Source organism: Canis aureus, chromosome 10 (assembly GCF_053574225.1).
Source record: "Canis aureus isolate CA01 chromosome 10, VMU_Caureus_v.1.0, whole genome shotgun sequence".
NCBI lineage: Eukaryota > Metazoa > Chordata > Mammalia > Carnivora > Canidae > Canis > Canis aureus.
In genome coordinates this window covers 14,839,130-14,858,033 of record NC_135620.1, presented here as the reverse complement: position 1 = coordinate 14,858,033, position 18,904 = coordinate 14,839,130, and the positions used below count along the sequence as shown (strand labels likewise).

The following is an 18,904-nucleotide window of genomic DNA, read 5'->3' as shown; positions in this document are numbered from 1 at the left end:
TTCAAAGACACCACTACAGTGCCAAGCACTTCCTAGTAGACATGTATATAAATTTGCTGAATAATGACTGGCCAAGAAACTGAAAGTGCTAGGTCTAAGTTTCTCAGCCATATTTATTACCAAGGATTCTAAAGGCAGCAGAGAAGAACACACCTGGATGCCTTGGGAGCTTTTCCAAAATACATACAAGCTATGAACAAATTCAAAATTAGGTCTTCATATATCTGAATATCATTTTCAATCTTTTGAGTGGAAAAAGTTTATCAAGCATGTAGCAAGATCCTTCCCATCAGTGAATTAACATAATTACACTAAAGATATAGCATAAAATTAGATAAATTCCAATTTGACAATGCTTTCTTTGGGTAGTACCACTAGACTTCACTTCCCAGAGACTAATCAAGTTTCTTAATCTGAAAAAGAATCAATTATTCTAGCATTTAGTACTTCATAAGTCCTACCTTCTATGCTCAATACTTTTTAAATTAAGTTCTCATGACAAAACCATGAGGTAGAGGTATTATCAATATTTCCATTCTACTGATGAATAATCTAAGGCATAGAATCTAAACTCAATTCAACTCTAGGGTTTGTGCTCTTAAACACAAGGGAATCAACTTGGCAACCTATGTGTCCGATATGTAATACATATAGTAATTCTAAGGGGGAAAAAAGGAGTTCAAATTTAGACTCTACCAATCAGTTCCTATTAAAAGCACATCTGAAATAATGAATATTTAAGGATCCTTCTGTAAGTCAAAACAACAGGAGATTTCATCTTGCACGTCAACTGGAAGCAGACTGGAATGGCTTTGTGGTGCCACAGTGAGAGCAATTCTGAGTTCCAGGAACACAGGGCAGTGACGGATGAGGGACGAATGTTATAGGCCTCAAATGGCTCATTTGAGGTAACTCCTGATTCTGCTCCCAAATACCCTAAATCTGCACCATATCTATTTATCATCAGACAGCTATCAAGTTACTATGGTAATGTCTTTCATGAGAAACTATTCGATAACAGGACCTTAGTATTTGCTGAAAGCAAGTTTTTAAATTGCCAAATACAGTCTTTGTACCTCCTGCAAAGTCAACACTAGAAACTGTAGCATAACAATCATCACAAAGAATCTCAAGACAAACTATTCTTACACTTTTGTATTCATAAAAAGGTTTTCTCTTTATCTCTTCCCTTTATCAGACGAGAACAACTGAATACAGTTTCCCTTCCTTTGTTCAGAATCAAATGGAGGATTCATTTATTAGAATAATCACATTAGCTTAGATTTTAGTAACTTTTCTTTTTTTTTTTTAAGATTTTATTTATTTATTCATGAGAGACACAGAGAGAGGCAGAGACATAGGCAGAGGGAGAAGCAGGCTCCACGCAAGGAGTCTAATGTAGGACTTGATCCTGGGACTCCAGGATCACACCCTGGGTCAAAGGCAGACGCTCAATCACTGAGCCACCCAGGCATCCCTAGTAACTTTTCTCTCCTCTTCTTATTACTAGTTTTAAACGACAATTTTATTAGTCCAATTATTCAAGTGCCATACTGTAACTTTTCGAACTTTTTAAGTGGGTAGGCTATAAAGCATAAATGAAGTCAATATTTTAGGACAGAACAAGATTGAGGCATGAGCCTACTTACATTGCCAGTCAATTTTTCACAGAGGTCAAACTTGCTTAATGTCCATCATGTCAGTTAGTTGATGGTGTAAAATATATTCAGGAAGTCAATGAAAATAATGTAAATTTTTTTTTGCTTGTGTATTACTAGAATTCTACTACGTAAAACTGATCGTGTATTGAATATTAGAATGAAGCCAGATGTAGTCTCCGTAGGCAGAGCAGTGTTAAAGGGATGGTGAGAAAGGAAGTAAGTGGAAACATCTCTTTGGGAACATACAAAAAAAGAGAACATACAATACTACAGTGATGAGCCAAATCATCAAACTCATTCACCCTGTGATGGTCTGGAGATCCCATGAGCCACCTTTGGGAATCCCACAGGGTAAGAGGAAGCTAAGAAAATGCACATTCGTGGTATGACACAGAAGGGGCCAGAAAGCTTTTAATAGTATTGTAACTGCTGCAGATATCAGTGACCACTGAGCAAAACACCTGCTATCATAACATATGACACTTAGAAACGTGTAAACGTATACAGACAAACATACCATCCAGTTTGTGTTATGAAACTAAATATAACTTGTTCCATTAGCTATTCCAAGGGTATGAATTGGGGTCATAAAAATTTTTTTAAATCTTAAAATTCAGGCACCCTTGCTTCTGAGTCCTCTTCAAATACTTGCATTACACAGGACTGAAAGGTCCACAGACGACAAAGTTCTATAAAAATATTTGGTTACATAATTTAAATTACCTCTAAAGTTTAAAGGATGAGAAAAACATGAGCACCCGTAAGATTTAATCAAGAACTGATTTTTAGAATTCAAATGAAGAAAGAAGAAAATCTATGGGCAGATATCCAATAGACTAAATATATATACACATTCACTAAGAAAAATGCAAACTTAGTAAAACATAATGGAAAATTATTCAAATGGAATTATGTAGAGGAAAAAAATCAAAACTTTTAAAGAAAGTTCTAAATTAAAATGGATGCAGATAATATTTATTATCTCAATTACTTTAAACTGGCATTTAAATTACCTGAAGTGAGCATTTTAAAAGAAGTAAGAGACTTAGTAACCTTCGCCTTTCTATAATTCACATAAAAGATGAAATCAGGGGGCATGTGAGGGCAAGATAAGTTATTTCTAAGGGTACAGAAAAGGGGAGGGAGGAACACACTTCAAAAAAAAGGACTGCTTTAAATTTTTAGAAATATCCAGGAAATTGAGGAGAGTAACAAATCCTCATTCTTGAAATTATTTTCTCCACCTGATATTTTCTAGAAACAAAATATACCATTGTAACAATAAGGGTCATGTTTATTGGATCAATTAATCTGAAAGTATATTCTGTGTACTAAGGATAAAAAATTTCCTATCTATTTTCAAGCTTAAAGAAGGCAAAAATCAATGAAAGGGAAAAGATATAAAAGTGTTCCATTACAGCATTAAAGAAGACTGAACTTATTATTGGAAAATCAAGCTTAACACATATTTCAATTAATACAGTTTGTTTTTCTAACCTGTTTTGAGTATGAGTTACTTAAATATTTTTGCATATACTTGCAAAAATGAACAAAGACAAAATCGTAGTATCCCTGGTGGTCTTTCTAGACCATGTTAATTTTGCTTTTTGGTTAAATACAAAGGTAGAGAATTATGGAGAGTTCAGTAACAAGTTTTTCATTAGGATATGAAGTCATGCCATGAGTTCCAAAAAAGGGTTAGTTGTATAAATTTGGGAAATAATCACTCATGCAAAAATCAGAAAATACCTGTACCGAGCCACCATGTCTGTCTGCTGCAAGGTGAGCTCTCAAATGGTGGGGATTTGCCTGCTGGGAGTCCCAAGCTGCCCTGTGGTCTGCCGACTGCCATTTATTTAATGCATGTGGCATGCATGGAAGAAGAAAAACCCAATATGTTAAACATCTCATCCTTATAATATAGAAAACAAACGTATAAAAGGAAATTTAAAATACCCTTGCTACTCTGAATCACAGATGCAGTTATCTTTGCATACTGGATGTGGAGAAGTTTTTATTACATGGCTACCATTAGGTAATGATCAACCATAAAAGTAAAACAGAATCATAGAGTTTAGAAGTATAAGGGCTTTAGATATCCTATTCCACCCTCCAATTTTATAAATGAAGTGAACAAAAAACCAGGGAGGTAAAAATCATGTGTCCAAGAAAGCATTCCAAATAAATCACAGAAGTACTAAAATTCTATCCACTATATTTTCTTACAGTAGAGGTCCCCCTTGGTTTTCTAATGAGGACTTACTTCTAGCACTGTTAAAAAGATAGTCTTTATAAATAGCTGTATGTAGATCCTAGAAAACTTTTTTCTCTTGCTTAGTACTGTGTTTCTGATTGTGAGGTTAATATGAAAAAAACAGAAAAGTTCTTTGAAAAGTGACAAGTGTTATACAGAAGAACACTATGAGGATATGATAGGCAATTTTTTTTTTTTATTCAGTGACAGTCCTCCTTTATATGAATCCCTTTGTTTCCCTGACCTCTTTTTATCTAGTTCAAATTAAGGAACCCATTCCCATGATAGACTGATATCTAGATGCTTTTACATGACTTGGCAACACTGCATGGCAATAACCACAAACTAATAATAATATACTAACAGAATTAGAAGTAGCTGCTTAAGAGGGGTCAATATGTATGTTTCAGGAAAATGTGGTCACACTAATAAAAAGATGGGAAAGGAATACAATAGTTAACATTGTTTTATAATTACATGTTTGGTTCTCCATCAGCTGCTTTCCATGTGTTACCTCATTTTGAGATAGATAGTATCATTCTCATTTCAATGACAAGAGACTGAGACTTTAAATACTTGCCTAAGGTCAAAGAAATTGCAAGAAATACAGGAGGGATTGAAACTCAAGAGCCTACTACTCGGCCAGTAGTACTACCTAGCTCCTTAATATAATGATATATGTTTAAAGTCTTCAGTGCTCTTTTCTTTATTTCTTTTTCAAACTAAGTCAAGAAAAACTTGCCATAAAAAAAAAAAAAAAAAAAAAAAACCTTGTCACAAAGTGCCAAGTATATTGAGCCCTTGGGAGCCTGAACCTATCAGTGGCCAGAGCAAGCCTAGGAGAGAAGAGATGTTAGGTCCAAGTAGGCACAATGAATAAATGTTATGGCACTAAGCTTCCCTAATTAAACTGTGCAATGCAAACTTACGTAAGAAGTATGAAGGGACATGAAGTCTACCATCAAAACAATTACCACAGTTCTAGGTTTTTTCATTAAACCTTCTGTGTTCATGACCAGAATTTAGCAGGTATATACCTTAAACTAAGATAAATTAGATGAGATTAAATCTAAAAAAGACAAAAGAATGAAAATGATGCTAAAATGGAGACAAATACCTAAATACTACCTAGAACAAGAGGTAACATTTAAGGGTCATGGACCTCGTAAAGAAGATAGGAACAGTTCTCCAGCCTCTCCTCAGAATCAATAGTTACATGTACACCTAACACCTTCTCTGAAATGTCAGGAGATCCCGACTTCAACCATCAACTCTAAATTACAAATTGTTTCTCTGGGGACATTACATTTCAGTCATTTAACTACATGTTCTTTTACGACTATCAACTTCGAGTATCTCATACAACTGAAACGTTTACTGTTTCACAGATGTTTAGGGAAAGTTTCGAGATATATAACTTGTTTATTATAATAACAGCCTGCATACCCAAGTTTCAAGTTTAATACATAAGCTACCCTAAAGGGTTTCCTGGGGAAAGAAACACACACACAAAAGAAAATAAAAATCGACTCCCTGCATCTACTGCAACAAGGACAACACAAATAAAATATGATTCTCGCCCTCAGTGAGCTCACAATCTAGCTAGGAAGACAAGTCTGAAACAGGTAGAAAGTTCAATCTGAAGAGATTTGAATTATAATAGAATTCAACATTAAAAGAAGAGTTTCACTTATTATAATACCTAACAGCTACAGAGAACATGAATTATTGATCTTCATCCAATTGAGAAATTATTCTGACTTATAAAACACAAACTCCAAGTCTTGCCTTGGAGCCATTTCTTTCTATATGCAGAAAGAGTATTATCAGAGTATTTAAACTGTCAAGGAGTAATAATTTATATCTGAAGAAATTTATGTATAAGATCCTTTATTGTCCCAATTTTTCTAAGGCAAAATTCTAAAACTATTCTGTTTTAAATGGCTGTACTTTAAAGCACAATATTGTTAAATATCCCCCAAATGGAGTATTTTATTTTGCTATGATTTTTTAGTGTGTTGTGTTCTTTCCTTTGATTTTCATCTCATTTAACTCATTTGAACTCTGGTGGGATAAATTATACAAGAGTAAAAAAGGACAGCACATTATATATCCCCAGAAAGGGTTGTAAGTGAAAATTTTAAAGAGCCTACTTAACTCCCAATCAGCAAAACATTTTATGTCAAAGATACATTAAATCAAGCTTATTACAAAACAGAAAAAAGTGAGAACATCACTCAAAAATTTCAACAGCTTTCAATTACCCTACCCGACTCTACTGTCAATTTAGCTGCTATGCTTTGCCTCAAACCTACTCTGCTCAAAGCAAACTGAAATGCTCACTATTCCTCAAACTCTACATTTTTAAACTTCTTCATACTGTTCTCTCTCCCCAAAATGCCCTTATTCTTTCATCTGCCTTTAAAAATTTCAATTCATCAGGCTCATTTCAAAAGCCACCTTCTCCATAAACTCTTTGTAGATCCCCCGTATTTCAATGATCTTCCGTTGCACTTTATTAGTATGTTTCATGTGAGAGAGCTTACACTGTTCAGTGATGTACTTGTGAGTTTATCATAATGATCACAGTAACAGTAACACGAGCCATGAGACCTGAGATTTAGTGCATACTTATAGGAATTAACAAGGGATATTTCTGTTTCACAGATGAGAGAACTTAGGTTTTGAAAGATAAAGTATTTTGTCCAGGATCGAGTCATATCCAGGTATGTCTGATTTCAGAGACTGAGTGAGCTCATAGCCACTCATTACAAAATAATTTCTTACAGGTGTTTTCCTTATTTGTTGCATTTCTGCGACCTGTAGAATAGTAGCTTTCAAAAAGCAGAAACTCAGCAAAAAATGTATTGAGCTAAATTAAACTACAGTTAGAAAGATCAACTCCTATTATAATTTATTCCAATAGGATATCCAATTACTTCCATTCTAAGAGAATATCAAATGTTGCTCAAAGTTTATGCTAATTTATACCACTAATGAGAAATTTATTAAACATGTTCTTGTGATTTTTAAACTTCGTAAAGAATGAAAATTAGGGGGAAATGGTTTATTTGTTGCAAATCTATGCATTTTCAATCCTTAATATGCATGTGCATATAATCTGTTTTATGTATTAAAAAATGTATTTTGATCCTTCAATATCTATCTACATGTGTATGTATGTGATCACATAACACACGGGCGCACATGTACACACACCTGTAAAGCTATCACCTGGGCATGGTAAAATACCGGATTTACTTTTAAACTGTCAGAAGGTAATACAGAAGCAAATAAGACATTTCACATCTGAAAGGGCAGCAAACCTGGTTTTTGGATTGTTGCATCTTATCTCTGTGTTGATGTGCTTCTCTGTTTGATGACAGAGCAGGATCTTGCTGAACTGCACCCACTGGAGTAGGCTACAATACAATAATTAGCATCAATACATTCTATTTTAGAAGTCTTATTTAAAATAATTTAGCTGCTTCCTGGAATCAAGGAAATAATAAAGGACACTTAAAGTGAAGCCTACAAAAAGATATCAACTCAAAGTATATCATTAAAAATAACAAGTTAAAACAAAAGAATGTAGCTACTTTTTATACTGTTTTCAAAATATTTAAATATTTTATTAAGTATTCACTTTTACATCAATAAAATACTTTCTAATGCTATCTTTACTTTCAGGTTACTTTCTCATATGAAAGTGTATTTATTTATGTCTCATTTTTAAAGCTAATGTATAAACAGAATAAGTAATTTCAAACAGATAAGGAAATGATTTTTTAAATAAGCTAATAAAATGGCCTACTGGCCATATTTTGATTCAGGAGAGACTTCTAAAAATTTTTACTTTTCAAATATGTTTCAAACTCAATATAAATACTTTAAGCACAGTTTATTCAGATATGCATCATAGATACCATATATAGTAAATCACTTTGGATTCAAGAAAAATATAGATCAAACACTTTAATAAGTGAATTGTTCAAAAATACCTGAATCTGAGAGTTTGGCAGCTCCAAATATGGATAAAAATTCACTAACAGTGAGCCACAATTAAAGAAATCTTGTAAGACATTCTTATTTAAAAAACTAGTGAGAAGAAATATTTTAAAGTTGTCTCTTCAAAGAAGAATTTCATGATGTGTCCCTTTAAGCGATGAGCCCCAATCCTATAGTTATATTCGAGACAATTTCTAAAAATTTTATAAAATTTAAGTTTTATAAAAAATACAGTTTTAGAAACCCAAAACATGCTCCAATTTTTATGTATCAGTCTATTTAAGACAAAACTTAAAACTATTAGTCTAATTAAAACTTACAGCTATACATTACTAATGTTTTGAGAAATGGCTAAAATAAAACTAAATGATCTTTTTTTTTCCTAAGATTTTATTTATTTATTCATGAGAGAGACAGAGAGAGAGAGAGAGGCAGAGACATAGAGGGAGAAGCAGGCCCCTAGCAGGGAGCCCGATGTGGGACTTGATCCGGGGACTCCAGGATCATGCCCTGGGCTGAAGGTGGCGCCAAACCACTGGGACAACGAAGCTGCCCACTAAATGATCTTTTAGAGTAACAGGATAGGGACGCCTGTGTGGCTCAGCGGTTTAGCGCCCACCTTTGGCCCAGGGCATGATCCTGGAGTCCCGGGATGGAGTCCCACATCGGGCTCCCTACAAGGAGCCTGCTTCCCCACTCTGACTGTGTCTCTGCTTCTGCCTCTCTCTCTGTTTCTCATGAATAAATAAATAAAATATTTTTTACAAAATAAAGTAAGAGGATATTATATAAAAAAATTTATATTTGACATTAAGGACTAAATCAGGAATGAAAAGTTCAAAATAACTCATTATTTTAAAAGCAGGAGGTCCAAATATGGGATTTTTATAAAATTCAAAGAATAATTTTAGTACTGTGCTACCTAAAATGCCCATGAAAATGAAATAAAATGAATCCTTTTAAAAAAATTATTTGTACTCACTCTTTTCACTGAAGAAGCTGTACTGCAGGGAAAAGAAAAGACTACAAATTATCTTTCATTATATAGCAAGTACTCACCAACTGTTTACCAATCCAGTCATATTCATAATCAAATAAATATCCTTTTCGATCAAACAAGTCAGTAAAAAGCTTTCTTAGGTAGTCATAGTCTGGTTTTTCAAAAAAATCTAGCCTTCTTACATAACGAAGATATGTTGCCATTTCTTCTAGAAAGGAATAAAAATTATTCTGATTATACTTTTCTATCTACTCATTACTAATAAAATTATTTAAAGATCTAAAAATACAATGTTATAAAAACATGAAAAAGTAACAAAATCCTGCTGCAATTTAAAATTTTAGGAATTTAGGGGCACCTGGGTGGCTCAGTCAGTTAAGCATCTGCCTTTGGCTCAGGTCATGATCTCAGGGTCCTGGGATGGAGACCCGTGTCAGGCTCCCTGATCAATGGGGAGTCTGCTTCTCCCATTCCCTGGGCTGCTCTCTCATGCTCTTTCTCAAATAAATAAATAAAATCTTAAAATTTTTTAAATTTTAGGAATTTAATCTCAATGAAATTCTAAAGAAGAGAAGGGAAGAAAAAAATAGGGTCAAAAGAGAAATGAGAGGTTTTATTAAATAAATACGTTTATTTCATTTCACTAGGAAAGGCTCAAATTTTTATTTTACATTGTTGCTTTGAATAGAAACCTTGGATAGTACTAAATATTGAATTAGCAACTTAATAATACATAATTACTTAAACACAAGCATCATACTTAGCTCATCAACTTAAAATTTATTCAAAATACTAGTGTGAATTGATTTATATATTAAATTATATATTAAAGCATCTGCACTCACTTGATGGATGTCTTTTATCAGGTACATTCACTAACTGACCTATAGAAGATTCAAATTTCTAACTTGGGCTATGAACATAATTCTAACCAAGCAAAATAAAGCTAAGAGATCTCAGAAATAAAACAGCAGCAGAATTTAATTCTTTTAATTTCTGGTCATATAAAATTATCTGGTAATATACAAATTTCTCTGTGCCACTGTAATTCTCAAAGTATAAGAGATATGCATTTTTCTTACAGGTCCTACTTTCCTAAAGGAAAAGAAAGAAAAAGTCATAAAAGTCAACAAGTAAAATGGTGAGCAATTAGTAAAACAGGGTTTCACCATCAGGGCATAGAAAATCTCTATACTAAGAGATGGAAGGTTACTCTCAGGTATTTTTCTGATTCAATTCATTTACAGTGGCCAGTGAAAACAGGATCCTGCACAGTCCAACAGGCAATAAGAATGGTACCCAGTGACCTTCCTCATAGAGTGACTCTCACTATTCCACGTACTAGCTAGCTACCTGGTTAATTTACTTTGACATCCCCATTTTATCCTGCAGAAATTTGTATAGGCTTCATAATAACACATAGCCAGTCTACCTACACCTACACTAGTAGTGTCAACCAGTATTTTTTTTAATCTTCCACTTTTAGATATTAGAGCAAAGAAGAAAATTATGTAATTAGAGTTTGCTGTCAAAGAATAATATAAGCAAATCTGAGGAAGAGCTACCTGAGATCACGCTGCTCGCTGATACTACAGCAATGATGCCAGCATTCTCCAGGAGGACATACGAATACTGAAGTGAGGTATGAATTTAATCTTGGACCTTCAGGTTTGGTTCATGTTTTACTTAATACATTAGCAACAAATTAATATCATCCCTTAATTGATTTAGGAATTTAAGTAAATTTTTGTTGCCGAAACTCTACATGGAAGTAAAACTATTTTCATAAAGCTCCCCAATGTAACATTCACCTAAAAGTAGTAAGGTTTGTAGATCTTAATGTACTTTGAAAACTAAATCATACAACTTTGAAAACTAAATCATACAACACACACCTCCTTTGAGCTTGACAATGAAACTCAAACGACTAACACTATGCACCAAAACTTTATAGTTGGCATTTCTCAGCAAATCTTTTAATTTATTAAAAGTATGTCACTGATACTTTAGCTGATACTGGTCAACACTATTAAAAGATGGGATTTGCATCTATTAATACCATCTTAACAAAGAAAATACACAAACTACCCCCATGGCTTATGCATGAAATGCTGACATCTTTTAAATCATACTTTGAACTCATTTTTTTAAGCATAAAAAAAGGAATTATAAACTTGAGCAATAGAAATTAACAGCTCTGGTTTCCTGTGTAAGCACATGTACCAGTGTGGTATTATTCATTACCTGGAAAATTTTCACATAACACTTCTATTGGTGTGGCTCGTTTTGTATCTCCAATTTTCTGATACCTCTCCTTTAATGTGTCAGCCTAAAACAGAAAGGAAAAAATCTTGAGAAGGTGGTAAATTTAAAATTAACTACTTGGAAGACAGAAACTTAACATATTAACAATTTATAACTTTCAAAGGAAACATAAAAACCATTACCTTTAAACCTTGCCAAGGAAGACTGCCCCTCAGAAAATACATGAACATATGACCTAAAGCTTCTAAGTCATCTCTTCTACTTTGTTCTGAAATATAAGAGAAACATCAATTTCACTTTCCTAGTTAAGGATACAAGAATGGAGAATTAACTCTTTGGTTACATATAAATTAATCCCCAAAGTTTAGTATATAAATGTAAAGTATCTAGCACTTACAAGCAACAAATCATCTCCAGTTAAACAATGTTATTAACATTAAAATTATGGTGCATCTTTGGGGATCCCTGGGTGGCTCAGCGGTTTGGCGCCTGCCTTTGGCCCAGGGTGAGATCCTGGAGTCCCGGGATCGAGTCCCACATCGGGCTCCCGGCATGGAGCCTGCTTCTCCCTCCTCCTGTGTCTCTGCCTCTCTCTCTCTCTCTCTCTGTCTATCATAAATAAATAAATCTTTTTTTAAAAAAATAAAATAAATAAAATAAAATAAAATAAAATAAAATAAAATAAAATAAAATAAAATTATGGTGCATCTTTAATATATGCCACTATGGTTTTTCTGGGGTTTTTTTGTGTGTGTGTGTGTGGTTCTTTTTTTTAAAGATTCTATTGAGTGTTCATTTCTCTCCTTAGATATCTATCCATAGAAGTATACAGCAAGGCAGAAAGGGTTCCATAGTCAAATACAAAGTCAATGTGTTACTATAGCTCCATCTTAAACACCCAGGATATAACATATTTAATATGGTTCGGAAAAACCTCAGAGATAAAAATGTTTAACTTCACTTAGCTTTGCATTTCCTGAACTTATATGAACACAAAATGTCCATTCTATATACTCTCCAATAATGATAAATACATTTAGGATTTTGTGTAATATATTCTTAAAAACACTTGTGTTTGACACATCCCAACATTAATAACCCCCCTGCAACCAACCAAAAATATGCTGCTAGAACAAACTGCCATTTTCAAATTGCTACTGTTGTTTTAGTAACAAAATGTTATATAGCACATAACTAAGTGACAATTACAGATGAAGGCTTGGAAAGATACTCACACCTGCTGAGTTTTTCAATGTTTTTGTCACTGAAGTTAAATGCCTAAGATTTATTACTATTTTAAAATAATACAAAAACTTCGGGGTTTCGTACATAGCAGAGCAACTCCTTCGCTGCAATCTATTAAAAGTCAGCCCTCGACACAGGGTTTGTAAAAAATAAAATAAAATAAAGTAAAATAATATAAAAACTCTAACAATAAGAGGAAGAAACAATACTTTAATTATAAAAAGATGTTCATGTGTAAGACATTTTATCCAAATGAGTAATCATCATACTACCTAAGCAGTACAGAAAGTTTTTGAAAAAGCAAACTTTTCAAAGCATGGCTCTGCACTAGCGCAAACGGGACAGAAAACCTTTTAATTTCTACTATGTAATCTCACTCTACAATTGCTTTCTGTACCACTAGCTACAGTTTGCATATATGTTGTGATATTATCTAGTCAGTATCTATCCTCCAACCAGAGAGCAGATTATAGGACAGCAGATGTCTCTTGGCTCATTTTCCTCAGGACTGAGTATAATGGCTGCATAGGGCAGGCACTCAACATGTACTAAATATAAAAATGTGCATTTGAAAATATATAATACTAGATATGTGTCCCTTTCCTAGAAGCAAACGAAGATATTCAGAAGAAAACATATCAAATTGTTAGTAATTAGGATTATGAGATTAGAGGATTAAACAAGACATTCCACCTTCTTATTTCATATACTCAAACTGCAGTATAATGCAAATTTTTCCCTTTTGCTTGTATTTTCTATTACAACAATGTAAGCATATGCTATTAGAAACAGAAAACTTTCAAAATAAGTAAAATAGACTTAAAGTCTTTTTAGAGCCATTAATAAAAGTGGGGATGTGAATAACATGAAAAAAATGAGTAATATATTTTATATATACAATTTCACTTTATTAGATCCCGGGAACCTAAAGAATGGAGTTATGCAAAGAAAAAAAAATTATTTCTTAAGTCCCACTGAGAATCACAATCATCCCTAAAACTTTTTCTTTTCAAAAGATTTTATTTACTTATTCATGAGAGACACAGAGAGAGAGGCAGAGACACAGGCAGACTCAATCCCAGGACTCCGAGATCACGCCCGGAGCGGACGGCAGATGGCTCAACCACTGAGCCACCCAAGCGTCCTACCTCTAAAACTTTTAAAAGCCTCAAATGAGCAGATCTAATGCTGGAGACTTGATTCCTTGTATATGTATGACATGCGCTAGAAGAATGTGCATTTTTTTTAAAACTTAGCAGATGATTCTGAAATACAGCCAGATTTGATAAGCACTAAAAAAAGAAACTATTTTTTACTGAAGTATACTTTACACATAATAAAATACACGCATTATAAGGGTAGAGTTTGAAAAACTTTAACAAGGTCATCAAAGCATCACCACAATAAACAAGTATTTCCAACACTCCAAAAAGTTACCTAATGCCCATTGCCTGTTTTTTTCCCCTCCCCTGGCCTCGAAATATCCACTTACCTGCTTTCTGTCAGGCTACACTAAATTTGATTTTTTTTTTTTAATAGAGTTTCACATGAAAAACATCATATGCTATGGACACTTGGGTCCAAATTCTTTCACTCAACATAATGTCTTTATGTTTGTCCATGCGTTGGTAGTTCATTACTTTTTATTGCTGAGTAGTATACCACAATATATTTATATGTTCAACAGTTGATGGACCATGAGTAACTTCCAGTTTGGGGCTACTGTGAATAAAGCCTTTATGAACATCCTAATACAAATCTTTGTGTGAACATATGTTTCCATTTCTCTTGTGTAAATATTTAGGAGGATTACTGCTTCATATGGAAAGTGTAGACTTTACTTTTTAAGATACTTCTATACTGTATTCCAAAGAAATTGTGCCATTTTATATTTCCACCAACAAAGTACAAGAATTCCAGTTGCTGTAGTGCCCATCCTACATTTAGCATAGTCACTCTTTTATATTTTAGCCATGCTAATGGCTGTGAGGTGTTAGCTCACTGTGATTTAATTTGAATTTCACCAGTGACTAATATTTTTTGAGCAGTTTCAGTGTTACTGCTTATTCATACATCTTTTTTGTGAAGTGTCTATTTAAATATTTTACTCATTTTTTTAAATTGTACTATTTGTCTTGTTATAAAGTTGTAAGAGTTGTTTGTGTATTCCAGGTACAAGTAGTTGTCAGATATAAGTTTTGCAAGTACATTCTCCCACATTGTAGTTTGCTTTGTTTTCTTAACAGTATATTTCAAAGAACAGAATTTCACATTTTGATGAAGCACAACATATATAAGGTTTTTGTTGTTGTTTGCTTATGCTTTTTTATGTCCTATCTGAAAATCGCTGGTAAGTCTAATGTTAGAAAGATTTTCTATTTTTTCTTCAAGAAATTCTACAGTTTGGGTTCTTAAACTTAAATCTAGGATTCTTTGCATCTGGGTAGGGGTCCATTTCAGGACTCTGTATTGTGACTCATTTATCTATGTCTAGGCCAACATCACCACATAGAAGAAGAAGGGAAAAAAATAATGATAAATGAGGAAACCAATGATGACAAAAAAAGACAATTTTAAAAAACCACAAAATCAAAAGCTGGCTACATGAAAAATTCAATAAAGTTAATGCTCTCACTAGGCTAAAAGAATGAAAATACAAATTACTAGCATCAGGAGCAACAAAGGGGCACCAGGAGAGATCCTACATACATAAAAAGAATGGTAAAAAAGAGTGGTAAAAGAATATTATGAACTTATGCCAGTAAATTCAACAACTCAGATGAAATGGACAAATGCCTTGAAAGCTACAAGTTACAAAGATAATGTGAATAGTTCTATAATAAATAAAGAGATTTAATTTATAATTTAAAAACTTCCCAAAATATAAGTGAAGGTGAGAGAGCATCACTAGTAAATTCTATTAAACAGTTAAGGAATAATACTAGCTCTAAACAAACTCTTTCAGGAAGCAGAGAAGGGAATCTTTCCCAACTCTTTTCATTAACGATATTACCAGTAAAAGACATTAAAAGCAAAGGAAAATACAGGAAATGTCCCTCATCAACACAGTCACAAAATCCTTCAAAAGCTAATACACCATGACTAAGTAGAGTTCATCCTATGAATTTAAGATTGGTTTAACTTTCAAAAACCAATGTAATTGATCATATTAATAAAAGATATAAATCATATGATTACCTAAAAAGATACAGAAAAAGCACTTAATAAAACATAACGCGCATTTACAATAAAAAAATACTCATTAAACAAGGAATAGACAAAAAACTTCATTCTGACAAAAGACTTCTATGAAAAACCTGTAACTAATATAATTCTTACATGGGAAAGGCACCCCTACAATCAGGAACAAAACAAGGATGTTCACTCTCACATTATCTACTCAGTGTCGTAATGGAAACTCTTGTTTCTACAAAAAAAAAAAAAAAAATTTAAAGGTATTCAGATTGGAAATGAGTAAGCGAAACTAGTTTTCTCTGCAGACTATATGACTATATATGTGAAAAATCCTAAGTAATCTACAAAAAAGCTCTGAGAACTAGTATATGAGTCTTTAGCAAGGTTACAGGATACAAGGTCAACTTATAAAAATCAACTGTGGGCAGCCCGGGGTGGCTCAGCGGTTTAGCGCCGCCTTCAGCCAGGGCATGACCCTGGAGACCAGGGATCAAGTCCCACATCGGGCTCCCTGCAAGGAGCCTGCTTTTCCCTCTGCCTGTGTCTCGGCCTCTCTTTCTCTGTCTCTAATGAATAAATAAATAAAATCTTTTAAAAAAATAAAAATCAACTGTACTTTTTTGAAAGCAATCAACAACTGGAAAAACAAATTTAAAAGGCAATACCATTTTCAGCAGCATCAAAAAGTTAAGAAATATTGTAGAGATAAATTTCAAGGACTGAACAATACATAAATACTGACCCCACCAAGTAGCACTGTTAAAGAGTAGAACACAATATAAAAGTCAATTTTCCTCTAAATTCTATCCAAGGTGTGGGATTCAGTTACTACAGTACCCACAAGCCATGATCATGAGTGATCTTGCCTATATGGTTGTCTCAGAGAACAGTATTAGTCTCAAAACCTCCACAGTATTTTAAGGTTCAAGCCATAAATACAAGCTAGTAAAATAAACCACTTCTGAAACTCAGTCTGAAATGTTCCTTACCCTCATAATTCTTTTCTTTGTGTTTTTTCATCAACTGACAAATCTGGAAGTAAATTTCATCATGTAGTGAGTAATAGAAGTCATGGGGAAGGCTTTATCTTTGAAACACAGTAATAACTAAAGAATACCTCCTCAGGTCTTTAACAGTTCTGTTTCATGGGGGGGGGGGGGGGGGGGGGACGACTCCCAAAGGCAATCTGGTCCTTATTAAACCCTGTTCACATTTTTTTAAAGCTCTTAACTACAAAGGCCTGTTTGAAAATGGATGCTTCCCTCAAAGCCAAGAATCCTTATTATAAGGACCCTTAGCATGAGCAACTAGGAAGAAAGCGATGATTTACTTTACAATAGGTATCATTAACGAGTCTTTTAAATAGGTTTTCCATTAAGTTTAAAAGTTATGTAAAGAGTCAATTAAACTTTGCTTTTTAAGGATATATGTATCACATAAAATACATATAACCAACACATATTAAGAGCCTAGTATGGGTCAGTGTGTCATTTTGATGATCTTTTAAAATTCTAGCTATATTCAAAGCAACAACTAATCCCAAATAAGAAAACAAAAGCTCAGAAAGGTTAAGAGACTAGCCCAAAACTATGCACCTGAAAGAGAAAGGCAGAATTCTAAACCACATATCCACACTTTTCTCATGTCAGAAAGCAAAAGCAAAACAGAAACCATCAATTATTCAAATGTTTATTGTACACCCTCTGCAATACTTTTCTACTTAAAAGTTCTACTCCTTACCTCAACATTATTTTCCTCTTTATAAACTGATTTTATTCCTCGTATGCCTAGAACTGTTTTCTATTTTGATTGAATTTCAATTTTCAGCAACAGAAAAATACTCCCTTTTTCATTAGCTCAAATTTACTCTTGTCAAAAAAAATATATACAAACACTTAGCGGAAAACTTTGTAATATACACATATATGTTGGCAAAAAAATAAGCTAGCTCATTACTGCATTTTCCTGCAAAAATGAAAAATGAGATCAAGACATGTTAGTTAAAACTAAATACAGGCAAGACAAGGGAGCTCAAAAGAAAACAATGAAGAAAACCTCTCCCTGAAGAAAATGTAAATCATTCTTTATATATAAATAAAAAACTGGGGATCCCTGGGTGGCCCAGAAGTTTAGCGCCTGCCTTCAGCCCATGGTATGATCCTAGAGTCCCAGGATCAAGTGCCATATTGGGCTCCCTGTAAGGAACCTGCTTCTCCCTCTGCCTGTGTCTCTGCCTCTCTGTGTGTCTCTTATGAATAAATAAATAAAATATTTTTAAAAATAAACACAAATTTTAAAGCAAAAATTACTACAATATTTCACTTTTTTCTTCCTAAAAATGTTAAAAATTACATTTCCCTAATATCCCACAAAAAAAAAAAAACTCTCTCTTTCTCAAGATTTACTGAGCTCATTAACATCTTTCAAAATTATATAATTAAGATGGTTTTTGTTAAATGAAAACACAAACTTATTTAGGAAAAGAAAAGACACAATTATGCAAGACAATTTGCTGCAACAACTCACCAATCCAGATACCCAGTCTAGCAATAACAAGAATGCATAAAGAGAAAAAACTTTTCTGAGCAATGGAACTCAGCACATGCATTCATCTGATTCCTAAAGAAGTCCTCTTGAAATCCAGTTCTCTTAATTTAGATAAGACCCAATGAATTTGGCTATCAAGAAAAGCAAATCAAAAGAACAGCGTACTGCCAGCAACAGTACTACACAAGATAAATAGTATGCTACAACACATTTAATATTAAAAAACCCTATTAAAAAATACACTACCCAAAATAACTATAAATCTTCAGTAATCAATACACAGTAGTTTGTGAAAGAACAAAAAGATAATTGAATAGAATATAGAGAGCCAAAAATAGACCAACATAACAAATATAATCATCTTTGACAAACAAGCACAAGCAATACAATGCGGCAAAGTTTTTTCAACCAATGGTACTCAAACAACTGGATATCATCCATATGTAAAAAAAAATTAATCTAGACATAGATTTTACACTCTTTACAAAAATTAACCAAAATGGGTCAAAAGACCTGTCAATTGCAAAACTATAAAATTCCTGGAGTTTAACATGGAGAAAATCTAGATGACCATGGGTTTGGAGATGACTTTTTAGATATAACACCAAAGGTGTGACCATTGAAAGAAATAGTTGATGAGCTAGACTTCGTTAAAATTAAAACTTCAGTTTTCTGCTAAAGACACTGTCAAGAGAATAAAGATAAGCCACAGACTAGGAGAAAATATTT

The 18,904-nt window shown here is 33.3% G+C and overlaps 1 protein-coding gene across 17 annotated transcripts in view; it reads right to left on the bottom strand.

Moving 5' to 3' along the window:
- CSNK1G3 (casein kinase 1 gamma 3) overlaps positions 1–18,904 on the bottom strand; it is a 107,619-nt gene that overhangs the window by 17,906 nt on the left and 70,809 nt on the right. For 8 of the 17 annotated variants that reach the window (XM_077911444.1, XM_077911435.1, XM_077911436.1 and 5 more), the window contains 5 exons: positions 11,371–11,456; positions 11,168–11,252; positions 8,983–9,131; positions 7,242–7,337; positions 3,411–3,506 (listed from right to left, as the gene is read on the bottom strand). In XM_077911444.1, coding sequence (XP_077767570.1) covers positions 3,411–3,506; positions 7,242–7,337; positions 8,983–9,131; positions 11,168–11,252; positions 11,371–11,456 — 512 coding nt within the window. The remainder of the gene's footprint in view (positions 1–3,410; positions 3,507–7,241; positions 7,338–8,982; positions 9,132–11,167; positions 11,253–11,370; positions 11,457–18,904) is intronic. The other 9 variants (XM_077911442.1, XM_077911446.1, XM_077911445.1 and 6 more) reach the window with 5 other exon arrangements.